Consider the following 19,344-nt stretch of genomic DNA (forward strand, 5'->3'; position numbering starts at 1 on the left):
ACCTGGGAGGAAGGGCTGGTTCAATATCTGTAAAACAATTAACGTGATTCATCACATCAATAAAAGAAAGGACAAGAACCATATGATCCTCTCAATAGATGCAGAGAAAGCATTTGACAAAATACAGCACCCTTTCTTGATAAAAACCCTCAAGAAAGCAGGGATAGGAGGATCATAAATCAAGATCATAAAAGCCATATATGAACGAGCCAATGCTAATATCATCCTCAATGGGGAAAAACTGAGAGCTTTCTCCCTAAGGTCAGGAACAAGAAAGGGATGTCCACTCTCACCACTGTTATTCAACATAGTATTGGAAGTCTTAGCCTCTACAATCAGACAACACAAAGAAATACAAGGCATCCAAATAGGCCAGGAGGAGGTCAAACTTTCACTCTTTGCAGACCCTAAAGATTCCACCAAAAAACACTGCTAGAACTGATTCATGAATTCAGCAAAGTGGCAGGATATAAAATCAATGCACAGAAATTGGTTGCATTCCTCTACGCCAACAATGAAGCAACAGAAAGAGAAATCAAGGAATCGACCCCATTTACGGTTGCACCAAAAACAATAAAATACCTAGGAATAAATCTAACCAAAGAGGTGAAAAATATATACACTGAAAACGATAGAAAGCTCATGAAAGAAACTGAAGACACAAAAACATGGAAGAAGATTCCATGCTCCTGGAGAGGAAGAACAAATATTGTTAAAATGTCAATACTACCCAAAGCAATCTATATATTCAATGCAATCCCTATCAAAATAACACCAGCATTCTTCACAGAGCTAGAACAAATAATCCTAAAGTTTGTATGGAACCAGAAAAGACCCCGGATAGCCAAAGCAATCTTGAAAACGAAAACCAAAGCGGGAGGTGTCACAATCCCAGACTTTAAGCTACACTACAAAGCTGTAATCATCAAGACAGTATGGTACTGGCACAACAACAGACACTCAGATCAATGGAACAGAATTGAGAACCCAGAAATGGACCCACAAACGTATGGCCAACTAATCTTTGACAAAGCAGGAAAGAATATCCAATGGAATAAAGACAGTCTCTTCAGCAAGTGGTGCTGGGAACACTGGACAGCGACATGCAGAGGAATGAACCTGGACCACTTTCTTACACCATACACAAAAAGAAACTCAAAATGGAGGAAAGACCTCAATGTAAGACAGGAAGCCATCAAAATCCTCGAGCAGAAAGCAGGCGCAGCAACTTCTTACACAACACGTCTCCAGAGGCAAGGGAAGCAAAAGCAAAAATGAACTCCTGGGACCTCATCAAAATAAAAACCTTCTGCACAGGAAACAATCAGCAAAACTAAAAGGCAACTGACAGAATGGGAGAAATATTTGCAAACGAAATATCAGATAAAGGGTTAGTATCCAAAATCTAAAAAGAACTTATCAAACTCAACACCCAAACAACAAATAATCCAGTGAAGAAATGGGCAAAAGACATGAATAGACACTTCTCCAAGGAAGACATCCAGATGGCCAACCGACACATGAAAAAATGCTCAACATCACTCATCATCAGGGAAATACAGGTCAAAACCACAATGAGATACCACCTTACACCTGTCAGAATGGCTAACATTAACAACTCAGGCAACACCAGATGTCGGCAAGGATGCGGAGAAAGAGGATCTCTTTGGCACTGCTGGTGGGAATGCAAACTGGTGCAGCCACTCTGGAAAACAGTATGGAGGTTCTTCAAAAAATCAAAAACAGAACTACCCTATGACCGTGCAATTGCACTACTAGGAATATATCCAAGGGATACAGGTATGCTGTTTCAAAGGGGCACATGCACCCCTATGTTTATAGCAGTGCTATCGACAAGAGCCAAAGTATGGGAAGAGTCCAGATGTCCATTGACAGATGAATGGACAAAGAAGATGTGGTGTTTATGTATACAACGGAGTATTACTCGGCAATCACAAATAATGAAATCTTGCCTTTTGCAACTACATGGATGGAACTAGAGGGTATTATGTTAAATGAAATTAGTCAGTGAGAGAAAGACAAAGTTCATATGGCTTCACTCATATGAGGAACTTAGGATACAAAACAGATGAACATAAGGGAAGGAAAGCAAACATAATATAAAAACAGGGAGGGCGACAAAACATAAGAGACGCTTAAATATAGAGAACAAACAGAGGGTTGTTGGAGGGGTAGTGGGAGGGGGGATGGGCTAAGTGGGTAAGGTGCAATAAGAAATTTACTGCTGAAATCATTGTTGCACTATATGCTAACTTGGATGTAAATTAAAACTTAATTAATTAAAAAAATAAAAACGGAATCTCCTATTGGAATTTCCAACTGCAGTTCAACCTCACAGGTTTCATCCCTTCTTCCAACAGTTCCACACGTCTGTCTTCCTCCCCCAAAGATAGAACTCTTTGCAATTTCTGAAAAAGCAAATGCATGTACTTCCGTGCAAAATCCACCAATATACAAACGAATGAGAATTTTATACAAGAAAAATTATCAGACCCTTTGGATCAGTGTTCCCAACCTTGGCACTACTGACCTGTGACCTAGATACCTCTCCGTGGTGGGAGTTGTCCTGTACATAGCAGGATATGTGTCTATATCTCCCACTCCACTATGTGCCAGAAGCAACCCGCACCTCACTCCTCCCCAAATGTAAAGGTCACTCAACACTGCCACATGATCTTGGGCCGGGCAGGGGATGGGGGGGAAACCACAGGAAAATTACCCTAGTTACGGATCAGTGTTAGAGAGGTGTTAAGCAATTCTAACAAAAAAATCACTTAATGAAAACTTTTGGTACAGAGGCATTAAATTATGTTAATCTTATAACCTAAATATTCAACTTGCCTTATTTTTCTAGATATGATTTCATTGTAATGCTTTGTACACAATGAAACACATTACTACATGTAACACTGTGAACAGATTAAATGTTCTTAAAAAATATGGGAAAAAAATAGGGCTCCTGGCTGGCTCAGCCTATACATCATGTGATTCTTGATCTCTGGGTTGTGAGTCTGAGCTCCACATTCGGTGTGGAGATTCCTTAAATAAACAAACTTTAAAAAGTAAACAAATCTTTAAAAAAATACATGGGAAAACTGAAATGATTATTTTACAATTTTATCTTAACCAATACACTTTATTAACACGAGAAACTATCACTAAATTAAAAAAGAAAAAGCCTGTGGTCCTATAACAGAGTGAAATGCACACTCAAACTTGTGATGTGAATATACGATAACCTTCACACGTTATTTTCCATACTTGACACCCCTAGGATACATATATTGCACTCAAAAGGTGACAATAAGCTGACACTCTCTAAAGGCTGTTTTATCACCGCTTTTATTTATATGGGTTAAAAATATCTTTGTATGTCATCGAATATACATTTAAGGTAACAGTTCCAAAGGCTTCAGTCCCTTACACAAATAATCCAAACATCTATCGTTGCCCGTTTAAAACGTTTCCACTTGTTCGTTTTCAAACAAATCTGTGATGAAAATACCTTCACGTGTGCGCTGCGAGAATCTCTGCGACAAATCCGACCGCGAGAAGAATCGGCGGGCAACGTGGAGTGCAATTTTCAAGACTTATGCCGGGACATCGCGCCACTGCTCCAGAAGCACGCGGGTCCAGGTGAAGACACGAGTCAAGCGAGGTGGCCGCGTGGAGGCCCTGGAGGTCCGGCCTCTGCACGTGGCTGGCAGCTCGGCTCTCCCCCGGCAGCGTCTGGGCCTGAGCGCTTGCACTTGCCACGTGGATCACGAGTGCTAGAAGCGGCGTGCTCGGTGCTCGGCCCACACTTGCGCCGGCGCCTGGACACCGGGCTGGCTCAGCTCCACACACAACCAGACCGCAGCCGACGAGGCCTCCCAACAATGCTGGTCCTCACCCACCTCGCATTATGCCCAAGTCTCCGGCCCATCCTGCCCCCGTCACGCTCAGGACCTCCAGTCCACACCCGATCCCCCAACATCTGGACCCCTCGACCACCCCCACAAGATCATTTCAATCCAAGCTCACTAACCAGGGCTCATACTCCGCTCTACCTGCAGCCACAAATGGAAGCACAAAACCCATCTTGGCAGTAACACGCGCTCTCTCCTCTCCAGGTGGGTCCTGGAACCCGCTCATTCCACTCCCTTGCAGCCCAGGACCTCGTGCGTGCGCACCAAAGGCCGAACATCGCAACTCCCCTCAACCCCACCCCCACCCGGGAACCCAAATCCTTCCTCCATTCCAACCTAGACGCCCTCGAGGGCAGCACCGGGTACTGGGACCCGTCACCGAAGACACACGGATAAAAGCGCCACCAGACTCTAGTGCGAATCTGTCCCTCTCACGCCACCCTGACACCCGCCTGTCGCGGGCAGGCTCCGGGCAGCCGTGAGCCGAGAGCCGAGCTGCCCTCAGCACGTGGTCCCGTCCCTCCCCGGGGCCCGCAAGCACCCCCAGGCCACCGCCAGCCCACACTCCCCGAGAACTAACCTTCCAGGAAGAGAAGCCGCAGCTCTAAGCCAGTTCCTCACCTGGAAGGGCCAAGGGCCTCTGCGGGAGCTCAACGGTCACCTGACCCTGCCGGACATGTGCACATGTGCAACGAGGCCGTAGCCACGCCCACACGCCCATCCCCGAGCTCGCGCCTGCGCAGAGGCCGCCCAAGAAGGCCAACCCCCTCCCAGGACCTGCCACGTGCAACTGCGCGCTCAGGCTTCCCTGGAGGGTCCTCAGACTTTCCCTCTAGCAGCCGCTCCGTCCCCACGGCAATCACCTGTGCTGGTTCTGTTCCTTCCTCTTCATTTGCTACATGTGAGGAACCCACAGCATCTGTGTTGAGATGGGACGTTAGCGAGTAAGAGGGTCAGGTGTGCTCTGCTTGCTCTCTCTAGAGCTACCGAAAGGGGGATTGGGTGGGGGATGCTGTGGAAACCGAGTTCTGGGGAGAGAAGCAGCAGCACCACCAGAGACTCTGTTGAAAATGCTAATTCATCGGCCGGACCGCAGCTGTATCTCAATCTCGTAGAGTAGGGTTCTCCTGTAGACTCTGTTTCAACAGGAATGCAGATTCGCATACACATAACACTTTAAGAGGCAGCGTTTGGTTAACTGGTCCTCGACGCTAGCTTCTTGTTACCGTCACCTGAGAGATTTTAAGAACTACCATTTCCCGTGCCCACCCACTTCTGGCTCATAGATGGCCATCCTATAGCTGTGTACTCTCCTGGTGGGAGGGGCTAGTGAACTCTGGGGAGTCATTTTTACAAGGTCAATGTTCTTATTCAGGAGAGCTCATCCTCATGATTTATGCGTCTCCCAAAGCCCCATCTCCAAATGCCATCACACTGGGGATTCGATTTCACCACGTGATTGGATGGGCACTTTGTACAGAAGTTTAGTGGTCTGCAGTTGGTGGAATTCGCATGAGACAATGTCTCGAAGGGGTTAAAATCATGGTGGGAGAGGAGCAAGGAGATTATTTATATGTGGGGCAGTTGGGCCTTGGAGGAAGACAGTGCGATACAAGCTGGATACAGAATGTTAGGAGAGGAAACCTGGAGGAGACTGTGAAAGAGGTGAAAGAGACACAGGCAGTCGGGGCCAGCGAGGGTAGTGGGAGTGAGGTAGTGGGGAAAGCACATTTTCCTACATAATTTTCATATGAATTGGCACTGAATTATTCGAACAAGTCCAAATTCATTAACTTCGATTGTGAAGTGATTTCAATAATAATTTATTTACATCACGGACTTCCTTTTACTTGTATCCCTGCATGTTCTTCCTAGGTATTTTTGTGTCATTCTGTTTATGTACAGATAACCTTAATTGGTTATTAGTTCAGTGGTCTGAAGATTAGGAAAGTACTAGTTTCTGGGTAGAGGAACTTCCCTGGGAAGTGAAGAACCCAGGGAGAGACACATCCTTCCCCACTAATCCCTCACATGTCAGTACTCAGTATTTCCTGATGTCCTTCATAGGACATGCTGTCTACCTACAGGGATCAAGTGGGGAAAAGGCTGCTCACAAATACTCAGTCTCCTTACACAGTTCTAACTAGAAACTCATAACCATTTTTTTTTTTTTTGTAATTAACAACTGGGGAAATTTTTGAGAAACATCTTCAGCTCCCAAGACTGTATTCCCAGTGTGGCTGCAAATGAAACAATTGCAGTTGTGAGGGAGGTGACCTCACAGGATCACAAAGCTATATCACAGGGTCTGGCTGCCCCCCTCCTACACATGGACTGTCTGCCATGCCCTTCACACTGAGCCCCTCCTGGAAGCAGGAAGGAGTCGGTGAGGATTTCTCTTTCAGTCTGAGAGGCAGTGTCTGTATCAAGAGTCTGGGTGAGTGATCATATCAGAAATCTTCTTTATATTAGCTGGTTCATTGTGAAAGCCATGCAGGAAGGTGGAATAATTCTGAGGCTTGAGCTGAGCTAGTTAAGAGGAGATGGGGTCCTAGCCCTTCACCAATCGCTGACGGCTCCTGATGCAATAAATGCCATCTCTGTTCATAGTGATTTCTTGGCGTTTAATGCAAGTAATAATACACAGAGATTTTTAAGTCCTTACAGACTGAGTTGTAAAATCAATTTGTTGTGCAGTCTACATTATAGGATTCATAGACTAAATTTTCAGGGTTACTAGAGGTGCATCTGTAACACCTCCATGCTTGCAGTAAAGAGTATGATGAATTTACAGGAATCATATGATCCTGTGCAGAAAGTGTATCCAAATGATAATGGCTTGAACTGAAAGGTTTCCTCTACCTTTGGATGTACCATGCAATTACTGGGGACAGTAACTGAGTCTCCACTGAAAACATCCATAAACTGTTGATTATAGTGTAACTACATTCATTCTGAAAGTTAGGAAGTGAACAGGTAAGGAACAGTTGGCATAATTTTACGTTCCGGGTGGCAGTTCTCAGGTTCATATCATCTTCTTTCCACCCATTTAAAAATTATTCTGCTATCAACACACAAACCTAGTACTTCGATTCATAAACTCCGTAACAATACACACCTTGCAAATGCCATTTTGCGCTAATATCTTTTATGCTAGTATCACTCACAAATCTTAGTTCTTAGTAGTCTTAACTCAGGTACTAAAAATTGTATCATCTGAAATTAATAATTTAGGTTTCTGCCTTACGCTATTTTATCAGGCATTAGTGTTTTATGTTCCAAAGTTTATGGCATCACATGTGATCATTCAACAATTCCTGTGATTGCTGCCATTACACTTGGGTTCGTGACATAAAATCAAATTAGTCTTTCTTCTGCCATCGTAGTATCAACCTCCTCTTACATCCACTACATGTAACTAGTTACGGGACAGGCTCCTGCAGTAAACTACTGCCTGCAGTGCATGACATTCACTAAGATATTTAAGGCTTGACCCAGAATTGATAGTGTTCCATCAAATAAATCTTGACAAGTATATGGGAACTTGTTGTAATGAAAATTATATAATACTGCCACTCGAAAATCAACTACAAGGGGTCAAGTCAAAAGTAACTATAGACCTGGATTGTTAGATGGACACAGCTAACTAGCTGTCTAGCAGACCAATATGACAGCCTGAAGGAGCAGATTTGGACAGATCCTTAACCTCTCTGTGTGTCTGTTCTGTTCATCTTTTAATTACAGCCACAGTAATGCCGACCTCATAGATGTGTGGAGCATGAAGAAGTTCTCACGTGAGTGCCTTCACAGGAGTGATTTTACATTATAAGGGCTCTTGAAAAGTTCTACATTCAGCCCTCAGAAGCTGCTGTGAAAAGAAGACCTCAAGTAGGCGTATCCAAGGGGCAAGGAATGGAAAGCAGAACATAGTGGATTTCAGCTGACGTGATACATGTGGCGCATGTCTCATATTTCCATGAAGGAAGTTCTAGCCCAGAAGGCAACGGTCAGTGACTGGGACCAGAGACAATGGTCACAAGGGATCTGGCCATCGGTCTGATCTTCTTCACACAGACTACCGTTGGAATCCTGGGAAATTTCTCACTTCTTTGTCATTATATCATCCTTTCCTTCACTGAGTACAGGTGGAGGTCCACAGATTTCATTCATAAGCACCTGATTGGAGCCAACTTCTTAGCCCTACTCTGTAAAGGAGTCCCCCAGACCATGGCAGCATTTGGGCGGAAACATTTCCTCAGTGACACTGGATGCAAACTTCTTCTCTTTCTTCACAGAGTGGGGAGGGGAGTGTCCATTGGTAGCATCTGCATCTTGAGCGTCTACCAGGCCATCACCATCAGCCCTGGGAACTCCAGGTGGGCAGAGCTTAAAGTTAAAGCGCACAAATACATTTTCCCCTCGATTTTCCTGTGTTGGGTCCTGCAAATGCAGGTGAATATCATTTTTCCTATCTACTTAACGAGCACATTGAGTGATAAGAACACCACAAACAAAAAGCATTTTGGATACTGTTCTTCGGTTCGTCATGACAAAGCTAGTGACTCACTGTATGGACTGTTGTTATCATTCCCCGATGTGTTATGTCTGGGGCTCATGCTCTGGGCCAGCAGCTCCATGGTTTTCATCCTGTACAGGCACAAGCAGCAGGTCCAACATATTCGAAGAACCAACGCCTCTTCCAGATCCTCCCATGAGTCTAGAGCCACCAAAATCATCCTTCTTCTGATGAGCAGCTTTGCCTGTTTTTACACCCTCTCCTCCATCTTTCAAGTTGTTGTGGCTTTTTTTGAAAATCCCAGCTGGATCATCATGAATGTCACTGCATTTGTGTCTGTATGTTTCCCAACTGTCAGCCCCTTTCTGCTCATGAGCCATGACTCCAGGGTACCCAGGCTGTGCTTTGCATGGACAAGGAATATAAAATCCCCTCATCCAGGGCGCCTGGGTGGTTCAGTCCACTGAGCATCTCACTCTTGATTTTAGCTCAGGTCATGACACCAGGGTCGTGGAATCAGCATGGAGCCTGCTTAAGACTCTCTCTCTTTCAAATAAAAATTCTGTCTCTCTCAAATAAACTTAAACTTTTTTTTAAATAATAAAATCCCCTCATCTTAGGAGAAATATGTAAACTGTGTGTATTTGTATAATGTAGTTGCCAATTAATTCACCCCCTTCAGTGTTCTAAATAACACTACGAGTCAAAAGGGAATGATAAATAGGACATGCCGAGCATTTCTTCAAAATAAACAATTAATCATAATAACATTGTAATGAAATATATTTGTCTTGTAAATACTTATATAATTGAAGTTTTCCTAATACTTTCAGTAGAGGAGTTCAGAATTTATATGCAGTAATAAATGCCTGGTCTGGAAACAATCTGTATATTCCAGAGAAGTCTTCCAGTGTGTGGCTTTCAACCTAATGCAATAAATTTCCAAGAAATGCACCTGGCATGAAATTTGGGGAAAAGTTATACGAATATGGCTTAGCATGTGGCCTTGTCATGCCTTCAACTGAATATAATGTCCCCAGTAAATAATGAATAGCCTGGGTGGAGCTGGAGGAAAAATCCATTCTTGGGCAGTAGTGTCTCTGGGAGCCAGTTAGGACTTTTGTAGGTAAGTCACACCCTTAGAGAGAGGGCACTGATTCATTTGAAACATGATGTTACGAAGGCAGATCACCATGTTTACCATATTTTCATGAGGAAATGGCCAGGATAAAGAGCATCGGGGCAAAGGAAAGTACAAAAACGAAAAACTGTTTCCACTGATATTTGAAGACCGTCAAGTGTTAACAATGTAAGCAGACATGTGTTGTGATCAGGAAAAAGTGGATTTTTCTCTATTATGTTAAGATGACTTGGGCACGTTGGCAAGATGGGGTCTGGAAGGAAACGCTTGGGTCTCCTTCAGGGCACATACAGGCCTTGGGGTCATTTATTTACACGGAGCTTCAGCTGGAACCTCAAACTCCCGAGGTCAGCCTTTTCTTTGACCTCTTTGTCCAGCAACATTAAGAGCAACCAGCCAATGTTATCATGTTTATTAGTTTTCCAAAATTCTTTGCAAGTATCAAACACATGTTCACCCAGATACTTTTTTTTTTTAAGTAGCTGATTAGGAGTGTTGAGGGAAGATATTCCGTGATAGGTTATCAGTGCTCTCTTTTGCATTTTTAAATCTAAAGGGATTTGAAATCTAATTCTTTGGTTTCTACTCAAGAACCCATTCAGAAATCTCTTCCTTAAATCTTGTTTCTCTAGATTCACTCCTGGTAACAGTGGAATGATTAGTTGTTTGATATTCCTAAAATGGAATCCTATACAGCAATGCCAGGGGATGAATAATATGGAAGGATAAATTCCCAAACAACATAAGAAACGAAAAAAGTCAAATACAAAAGAGTTCATGCTCTATTATTCTACTATATAAAATACCAAACAGGCAAAAATAACCTATGCTGGTAGGGGTCCCAGCAGTGTTTACCCTACGAGTGGTGACTGAGAGGGACAGCAGATGGGGGCTTCTGGGGGTCTGATGATATTCTGTGCATTGATGTCTGCGCTGCATGCAGAAATGTGATCAGTGGGCATAGTGTCGTTGATCTCTGTACCGTATTAAAGGGCTGTAGGTATTTAAAAACATATATCACCAATAAAATCATGGGCTCTTGTGAGATTTATGCATACTGTCCTTACATTGTCAAGAAACAGTTTAATGTACTAGCCAAAAAGACTGATTAGTTTTTCAAATCATGCTGAAATTTCTAGGTTGAAAAACCAACAAACACTAACGGTACAACTTCCAAAGGAAAGGGGTCAAATGTATGCTTGTTTGTAAGAGGTTTTTCAAGACCTACAGGAATTGAAATCGAAAATAAGAATAGTCAAAAATAAGAATAACATTGAAAATAAGAATTGAAGTAGAAAAGTGAAAAATACTGTATGGAATTTAAAACACTTTAACAATGTAGCACAGCAATTACATATCAGGTAACATATACTTCAAGGTTTGTCTTTATTATGATCGTCAAAAATGAGGAAAATCCGATAAATTGTCACAGCAGAAGGAGTCAGAGGAGACATGATCACCAAATAAAGTTTCATTATATACATGATGTGCTCTCCGTTGGCAAGTTAGAGGCTTCAGTCTCAATCACCTTGTCTTATGCCAATATGTGTGGCTGTTATAACCCCACCAAATTGAGAGTCCTATTTTCCAGTGAAAATTAAAGTGAAAATCTATGGACAGGTTCACAGTGCTTAATCCGTCCAGGAGTAAAGGGAAAAAATCCTTGTGTCGCTGGCTTCCCATCACATAAAAGGGGGTCTAGCCCCTCCTGCACTCCTGGAGTTTGGGAGATGGCACAAGTCTCTGTGAGTAATGAGTCTGTCATTTGGAACCTCTGCCAAAGGGAGGCAGAGCCCACCTAGAAGCCCCACCGGTATATGAATTTGGTGCCTCCACAACACAACTACACGATGTACTTTTTTTTTTTTTTAGGTAGTGATTAGCTTTTTAGTGAGCTCTCCTCAAAACTCACTCTTAAAAACCAATTTTGGAAAGTGTCAACATGGACTCCATTTCTGACAAGGAAAGAAGGGCACCAAAATTCCATGTCCCCTGGAAAGTGCATATTCACAAATGAAGACAGATGGGTCCCAGCAACATGTCAGCTTGAGAAGAATCCGTGGGACCTATCCCTTTAGAGGAAAGTTTAAACTTTCCATGGTGTAGCCAAAGTCACCGGCACTAGGAAGTTTCAATTCTAAGACTGCCCTAAATGTATATCCTTGTTCACTGATGGTTTAGGTAGGCTGCACCCTAACAGTGTCCCCTGGACCACTGGGTCTGGTTAGTCTCAATGCCAGCTCTGCAGATCCGAAATCAGAGGCAGTTGTTTCCTTCATCGGTCGGTCACAGGTCAGATTCCTGGGCTGCTGCCAGGGGTCTAGCTGTTAAGTGTACCTCTTGGAAAACTGTGGCAGACAGATTAAGGACCGCCCTGCCTTTCTTGGGCTGCGATCTGTGGAGGAGGTCATGTGCATGAGGACCCGTTATCGAAACTTAGGTGTCCCCTTTTCATACTGTACTCATTGCAAAGAAGTCACTGTGTGCAGCCCACATTTACAATAAGGATTATATGTTCTACTTTCTTAAGGATAAAATTTCTACATAAACTATGTGGACTCTTCAGAAAAGGAGATATTTTTTTCTCTTTTATTCAGTGATTTCCTCTTATCAGTGTAGACTCCTGCACATCTGTTTGATACTGAGTGACAACCAATACTGACTCTTCTGATCTTGTTTAAATTCAAGGTGTTCCGGGGCACCTGGGTGGCTCAGGCGGTTGACCATCTGACTTTGGCTGAGGTCATGATCTCGGGTTGTGGGTTCGAGCCCCACGTCAAGCTCTGTGCTGACAGCTCGGAGCCTGGAGCCTGCTTCGGATTCTGTGTCTCCTTCTCGCTGCCCCTCACCCACTCACGCTCTCTGTCTCTCAAAAATGAATAAACATTAAAAAAAATATTTATTCAGTGATTTCCTCTTATCAGTTTTGATTCCTGCACATCTGTTTGATACTGAGTTACAACCAATACCGCCTCTTCTGCTCTTGTTTAAATTCAAGGTGTTCTGGGGCGCCTGGGTGGCTCAGTCGGATAAGTGTCCGACTTCGGCTCAGGTCATGATCTCGTGGTTTGTGGGATCGAGCCCCGCATCAGGCTCTGTGCTGACAACTCAGAGCTGGAGGCTGCTTCAGATTCTGTGTCTCCCTCTCTCTCTGCCCCTCCCCTGCTTGCACTCTGTCTCTCTCTCTCTCCCTCTCAAAAATAAATAAATATAGGGGCACCTGGGTAGCTCAGTCGGTTAAACATCCGACTTCATGGGGCGCCTGGGTGGCTCAGTCGGTTGAGCGACCGACTTCCGATCAGGTCATGATCTCGCAGTTCGTGAGTTTGAGCCCCAGGACAGGCTCTGTGCTGATGCCTTGGAGCCTGGAACCTGCTTTGGATTCTGTGTCTCCCACTCCCTCTGCCCCTCCCCTGCTCATGCTCTGTCTCTCTCGGTCTCTAAAAAATAAATACATGTTAAAAAAAAATTTTTTTTTCACCCGCTCTTTCGGGTGACTCCTGTGTCCCTCTGACATAGCCCATTTTTAGAAACCGAGTTGTTTAGCATGTCCTGACTTACGGCACTGCAGCTCTGCAGGCTGATTTCATACACGTCCTGTCCTAGTCCAGGCTGCACCGTCTCTCCTGGCAGCCCCTGGCTGCTGCCATGGGGGAACCGTGTCATGGACCAAGGCATGGACACTACGTATGCTCACTGCTCCTGGGTGTCACTGTGTTCACGCCCTCTCAGCTCAAACACCAAGAAAACGTATGTGTGTGTGCTGAACCGCTCATGCACATAGGTAGAAACGTGTGTGGGGGGCGATTTGTGTCCATACACAGCCAACATGACTTCAGGCTGATGTCTCCAACTCCAACCCATTCCTCATGGATCATTTAACTTCCTGCCCTTGCTCATCTGTCACCTGTCTCTCCAACGGTGACAAACGTGGATCTCACCATCTGCAGTTGTGAGTCAAATGCATTTCTGGTCCAATTTGTATAGGATACCGGCCCTCTTGTGCCTGGTTCTTCCAGGAAAAACATCTGAGTAAACTATGGGAGGGCTGCAAGAAAGCGGAAGTACAGGTAAGGACATGGAACGTTCTGAGGTAGAGGAGGAGGAACACCTGGATACCTGGGAAGGGAACACCTTACACAGCAGGAGATACTGGGGGGGGGGGGTGGGAGGGGAGGGGCAGACTATTAAGGATATCAAGGATTATCTGTATTACAGGATTCCCACCTGACAATGGCATTCCAGGGGAAGCTGCATGGCAGGGACACCACCCCGCTAGGCCCAGAAGACAATGCATCCGGTCAAAGAGCATAACCCTCAAGCCTTTGAAATCTAAGGGAATTTTCCCTCCTAGATTTTTTACCTATTGCGGACAGGTGACCCATTTCCTTTTTTCGATTCCTTCTTTTGGAATGGGAATATCTAAACTCTCCCCATGCCATTGTATTCTGGAAGCAGGGAATGTGTCTGCATTCACAGGTTTATAGCTGGAAGAAAACAGGTTTTCCTCAAGAGGAATCATGTCTCAAATCTCAATTACTCTGGACTTAGATGACAGTAGCTGAGATTTGGGACTTGGAGTGGATTATACAGTGGTTTAGACTTTGGGGCTGTTGGTATGGGGAGGGAAGTGGATTTTCCTGGAGGACATGAGTTTGAGGGGTCCAGCAGGCTGAGTGTTAATGACCAAACTGGATCTTTTCAAATTGATAGGCTGAAGTCCTCAATCCCAGTATCAGAAGGTGACTCTATTTGGAGTTAGAACCTTGAAGGCTCTCGGACTGAAAATGAGTACATGAGGGTGAGCCCTGATCCACTCTCAGTGGTGTCATTATAAGAGGCAATCTGGGACACAGAGAGGCTCCAGACCTCTGCATGCACAGAAGACACACTAAGGGAGGACACAACGAAAGGGTGGCCATTTGTAAGCCAAGGAGATGTCACAAGAAAATACAGCTTCTGATGTGTCTTGGACCTCCAGCCTCCTGAACTGTGGAAGAAAATACCTGGCTTTTTTTTTTTTTTAAAGCCACGCTGAACATTGCATTTTGTTATGGCAGCCCAGGAAAACTGACACAAAGTTAAGGGTCTGCCTGATCAATCCTGGGACCTCCAAGGAGCACCCCTAATCTCTTTCAATGGGATCCCAGGTCCCCAGTCTCTGAGATGTCAGCTGCTGTGGCCTGACTCTCTCCGGGAGCAGAGCCCTTACAGGAGGCCACAGCAGGGAAACAGAGGCTGGGACATGTCTCCCGTACTATGCCTGCCCATCCACGGGAATCAGGAGAAGGGAGTCGGCACAGGCTATTTTCCACTGGAGGAGGATGAGGTTCAGTGGAGGGTGGGGGGACTGCTGGTTGGGTTTGGAAGCGGAACTTTCAGTCCCGACTTTGGACAAATGTTAACTTCCCTGCTTGTCAGATGCCTCCTGGGAGGTGGCATGTTGCCTGCATTCCTCACAGGGATCCTGTGAGTCCCACAGGGGATTCTCCCTGTGAAAGCACCTGTGTGAGCCTTCATGTTATGCTCATAGAACTTCTGTCCTTGCACCCCAGTTCCTGATGCTGTCAGATCCTGAAGGTACTGGACTCCACCCAAAAGGGCATTCTTTTCACCCTCCTATAAAATCTCTTTACCCTCGGGGCACCTGGGTGGCTCAGTTGGTTAGATGACCGACTTTGGCTCAGGTCATGATCTCACAGTTCGTGAGTTGGAGCCCCACGTCGGGCTCTGTGCTGACAGCTCAGAGCCTGTAGCCTGCTTCAGATTCTGCTCACGCTCTGTGTCTGTCTGTCTGTCAATAATAGACGTTAAAAAAAAAATCTCTTTACCCTTTATTTTACCACCTCTAGACAAGGCTCCTAGTTTCCAGCTTGGAGAGTTAGATAAAGGTACCACTGGAGCTTCCTATTTTTTTTGAAAAGTAGTTCACCCTTCTCTTCTTTCTTTCCTCCATGTGCACTGCAATTCCAGGCTTGTGCAATCTCACATCGCCAGTGAAGTTCTGGGTTGATATGAGCGAGAGAGAGCGAGAGCGAGAGCGAGAGAGAGAGAGAGAGAGAGAGAACGAACCTGTAAAGAGGAAAGAGGAGAGATCTCCGGCTCCCAGAGGTGGGTTGGTGGGTTTTTGGACGTTGAATGTAACACTCATCACTGTCCTTTGTTCAAGTTAGGAAGAATCCCTGCAGTCACTCAAGTGTCCATCCATGGGCACTGTCTGGACAGGAATCACTCCTTGAACTGACTCTCCTCCCAGATTTGCGGTCCATATGAAAAGCACAGCTTCTCCCCTGGGATTGGGCCAATGACTGTCTCACTTTCCCGAATTTCAGAGTCTCTACTGTTCACAAAGAAAGATCTGATTTCAAGTGGATTTCACCTCTGTCAGAAGCTGACTTTGACTTGGATTTATTACAACAACAACAAAAAAAGTCAAATTCTTTGTTTTCTTGGGTGCAGTAACTGATACATATGTTTCATCTTCTTTTTGACTTCAAGTTTTGGGAGAGTGTGCCCTTTCTGTGGCAGGAATGGGTTGTCTCGCTCACAAGGTTTTGAACCACACTTTTGTCTGGGGCAGGAGGATTTCCCTCTTGAATGGGACATATCATTTCACATTCTCTCCTTAATGCCCTACTGATTTCAGTCTCCTAGAATCACCATTCATCCTAGGATTCTTCTAGGATCATCATCATTCAATTGGGGCTAAATTCTCATCCTTTGGAACCTGCAGCTTTGGGGCATAGGATCCCAAATAAACCTGCATCCTCTGTCCTCCACACAGACATATAGCACCTGAGAGGCTATCACCTTTTTTCTGAGCACAGTCTGAGAATGAAGCCATGCGACATTAAAAGCTGATACGTATCTCAAGCAAGGCTATTATAGTGGGACATATTTGAAGCTGGCTCTGGGCATCTACTTCCAGTTTTAGTTTAAACTCACCAGGAAGATGTTTTCAAGGAATGACTTTCCTAGAATGGTGGCAACCAGCACTTATTGTGGAGGGGAGATGGTGTGGTTCCTGAAGCTCTTAGATGAGGACTCAGATACCCTTTCAACTTCTGAGGATTTTCTAACTCACTATGTCTCAGGACTCCACTGGATGTTCAAACAGACTTCTCAGGCTTAACTTTCTCCTCAGATCTCCAAAATTCTTGTCACCTTTCTCACTGCCATTTCTCGGCTAAAGTTTCTTATTTTCCTGTACAACAAATTCATCTGTCCACTGCTCCAAAGGATGACACTCATCTATTATCTTCAAAGGTACTTCTTTATACAAACATCTATGAAAAACAGTCCAGAACAAAAGTTCCCCGTGCCTCTGCCCACAAGACATGCACATACATGAGAAACCCATGGAGAATTGCCTTCCAACAATATTGATAACCCATTTTTTCACAGTATTAAACTCTGGCAGATTTTTCTATGAGTACATCCCTGAGTGAAGCACTCCAATCAACAGATAAGAAGCTAGAATCAAATCCACTCAATTTCCCTCAATAGCATTTCATTAAGACAGCTGTATTCAGAATACTGGGCATCAGAATGAGGCCAAACAGCTTTGTCCACTTCCAGTCTGCCAGTGTATGGCCCATTTCAACCAGGGGATGCAACCACCAATGCCCATTAGTGTCCACGCTGGAGAGTCATGTGGTTACTTCCTAGGTTCTGTATTGACTTTTCCAGCAGGAGGAGTAAATAAACAACTGGGCATTGCTCAGACACATACAATTCACATTTCTTCTGGTAAGATTAGGGGATTTTGTGTTCCTTATCCAGGAAAAGCAGAGCCTACGTACTGTGGAGTCTTGTCTCATGAGCAGAAATGGGCTGATGGCTGGAAAGCCCACGGAAATTACTGCAGTGGTCTTCACCAGCCACCGGCTGGGATTATAACTAAGAGCAATACAAGCATGAAAGACGGAGGAGAGGAAGTGGAAAGACACAAAGGTGCTCATGAGGACGAGGATGCTCTGGGTGGCTCTGGACTCAGCAGAGGATCTGGGGGCGACATTAGTGCTGTGAATGTGCTGGACCCGCTGCTTGTGTCTGTGCAGGAGGAAGACCATGGAGCCGCTGGTCCAGATCGTGAGCCCAGAAAGTGAAACTTCAGGAAATACTATCAATGCTGCATATACAGAAACTGTGATTGTCTCAGTGTCTACAGAAAGACAATACCCCAAATCTCGTTTCTTTGTGATGTTTTTCATGTGCCAGTTGTTAGATGCGTATAACACATACATAGGAAAAATTAAATTTACAAACATGAACTGGATCCAACAGAGGGAAATGGAGAGGCCAATGTACTTTGGGGCTTTGGTTTTAAGATCCTTCCAACAGGAGTTCATGGGGCTGATCGTGACGGTCTGGAAGACACTCAAGAGGCAGGTGCTGCCAATGGACATTCCCCTGCCCACCCTCTGAACATACAAAAGAAGTTCGCATCCAAACTCATTGAGGAAATATTGCAGCCCAAAAGCTGCCAGTGTCTGGGGGACACCTTTTGAGAGCATCGTCAAGGAGTTGGCTATAAGCAGGTGCATGAGGATCAACTCTGTGGGTCTCAAACTCCCTTCGGTGTGGTAATGGAAGACATAATGGTGAAGAAGAGAGAAATTGCCCAGGATTCCAACTATCGTCTGTGATAAGAAGATGACTGCTATTGCCAAATCCCTGGGGGCCATTCTGTCATTTAGCACATTTTCCTCTAAATAGTAGTAACAATCATTCTTCTGAGCAAAGAGACTCATTGAAGAATCTGACACCAAGAGTAACTTCCGTGGTCCTGTGAGATTGCCAAAGACTCCAAGAGACAGGAGTAAATGGAGAAACTTTCCAGTATACTCCATGGAAAATTCAGCACTAAGAACGAGGTGATCATAACTGGGTGAAGCTACGATAAGCAAAAGCATATAAAGAGAGCGTAATACAACATTTTCAGAATAAACTGAAATTTGCTAGCCATATTAGGTAAAAGAAAACTGCAGTAACTACCCATATCATACAACAAATCAATTCTGAATAGATTGCTCATCCAAATTTTAGAGATAAATAATGACATTTATAGAAAAACAAAAAGAGAATATTCTGTGGCCTTGAGTTAAAAACATATTTCTTAAACAGCACAAAGCATATTAACTGTATATGTGACATGACAAAGTAAATTATAAAAATTAAGAGCTGGTTCTCCTCAAAAGACACACACACACACGGGAGGGAAAGAGAGACAGAGAGAGAGAGAGAGAGAGAGAGAGAGAGAGAAGAGATTGAGTATAGTACAAAGAATGCTTACAGGCTCACAATAGAAAACAGTGGACAAAACTTCCCGACAGAAACTTCAAAAGAGGTTACTCAATGGGTAATACATGTCCAAAACATGTTCAATGTCCTTAGTAATTGGGAAAATTAAAATTAAACCACTACTTGGTACCACCATACACTGACCAGAAAGCTAAAATGAAGTGACTTAATACCACGTTTTGGCAAGGTTGTGGGTCAACCAAGATTTCCATACACTGCTGGTGGGTGTTAAAATTGCTACAAACATTTTAGAAAACTGTGTGGTAGTATCTGCTTTAGCTGACCAGATGTAATCCTATGTCTCAACAATTCCACCTTTACAAATTTACTGAACAGAAATGTGTACAGGTATTACCAAAAGACCTTGTAGAGTTTATATGCCAGCACTACTCCATTACTCATAGTAGCTCCCATCTCAAAACTACCCCCCTGCCCATTAACAGTAGAATGAGTCA

At 44.3% G+C, this 19,344-nt stretch overlaps 3 protein-coding genes across 9 annotated transcripts in view; 1 reads left to right on the top strand and 2 right to left on the bottom strand.

Annotated features, from left to right (window-relative positions):
• The window catches only part of LOC122209070 (vomeronasal type-1 receptor 4-like), a 105,900-nt gene extending 101,263 nt beyond the window's left edge, over positions 1–4,637 (bottom strand). For 4 of the 7 annotated variants that reach the window (XR_006197435.1, XR_006197433.1, XR_006197437.1 and 1 more), the window contains exon 1: positions 4,510–4,614. The gene's annotated coding sequence lies outside the window, so the exon portion shown is untranslated. Of the gene's footprint in view, positions 1–4,509 lie in introns of all 7 variants that reach the window. The other 3 variants (XR_006197436.1, XM_042920689.1, XM_042920692.1) reach the window with 3 other exon arrangements.
• Positions 4,638–8,011: 3,374 nt separating this feature from the next.
• On the top strand, positions 8,012–8,944 carry LOC122209085 (vomeronasal type-1 receptor 4-like). The gene is made up of 2 exons (XM_042920709.1): positions 8,012–8,305; positions 8,585–8,944. The coding sequence occupies exons 1-2, from the start codon at positions 8,157–8,159 to the stop codon at positions 8,910–8,912; spliced, it is 477 nt and encodes a 158-aa protein (XP_042776643.1). The 5' UTR covers positions 8,012–8,156; the 3' UTR covers positions 8,913–8,944.
• Positions 8,945–16,779: 7,835 nt separating this feature from the next.
• On the bottom strand, positions 16,780–18,542 carry LOC122209072 (vomeronasal type-1 receptor 4-like). The gene has a single exon (XM_042920697.1). It carries the CDS (start codon positions 18,499–18,501, stop codon positions 17,251–17,253), a length of 1,251 nt encoding a protein of 416 aa, XP_042776631.1. The 5' UTR covers positions 18,502–18,542; the 3' UTR covers positions 16,780–17,250.
• Between the last annotated feature and the right edge of the window lie 802 nt (positions 18,543–19,344).

The sequence above is a fragment of the Panthera leo genome, chromosome E2, assembly GCF_018350215.1.
Source record: "Panthera leo isolate Ple1 chromosome E2, P.leo_Ple1_pat1.1, whole genome shotgun sequence".
Lineage (NCBI taxonomy): Eukaryota > Metazoa > Chordata > Mammalia > Carnivora > Felidae > Panthera > Panthera leo.

Coding starts and splice junctions, on each gene's coding strand:
- LOC122209085 (XM_042920709.1), top strand. CDS start 8,157: ATGGCAGCATTTGGGCGGAAACATTTCCTCAGTGACACTGGATGCAAA. Junction 8,306..8,584: donor ATCAGCCCTGGGAACTCCAG/GTGGGCAGAGCT, acceptor CATCCTGTACAG/GCACAAGCAGCAGGTCCAAC.
- LOC122209072 (XM_042920697.1), bottom strand. CDS start 18,501: ATGCTTTTGCTTATCGTAGCTTCACCCAGTTATGATCACCTCGTTCTT.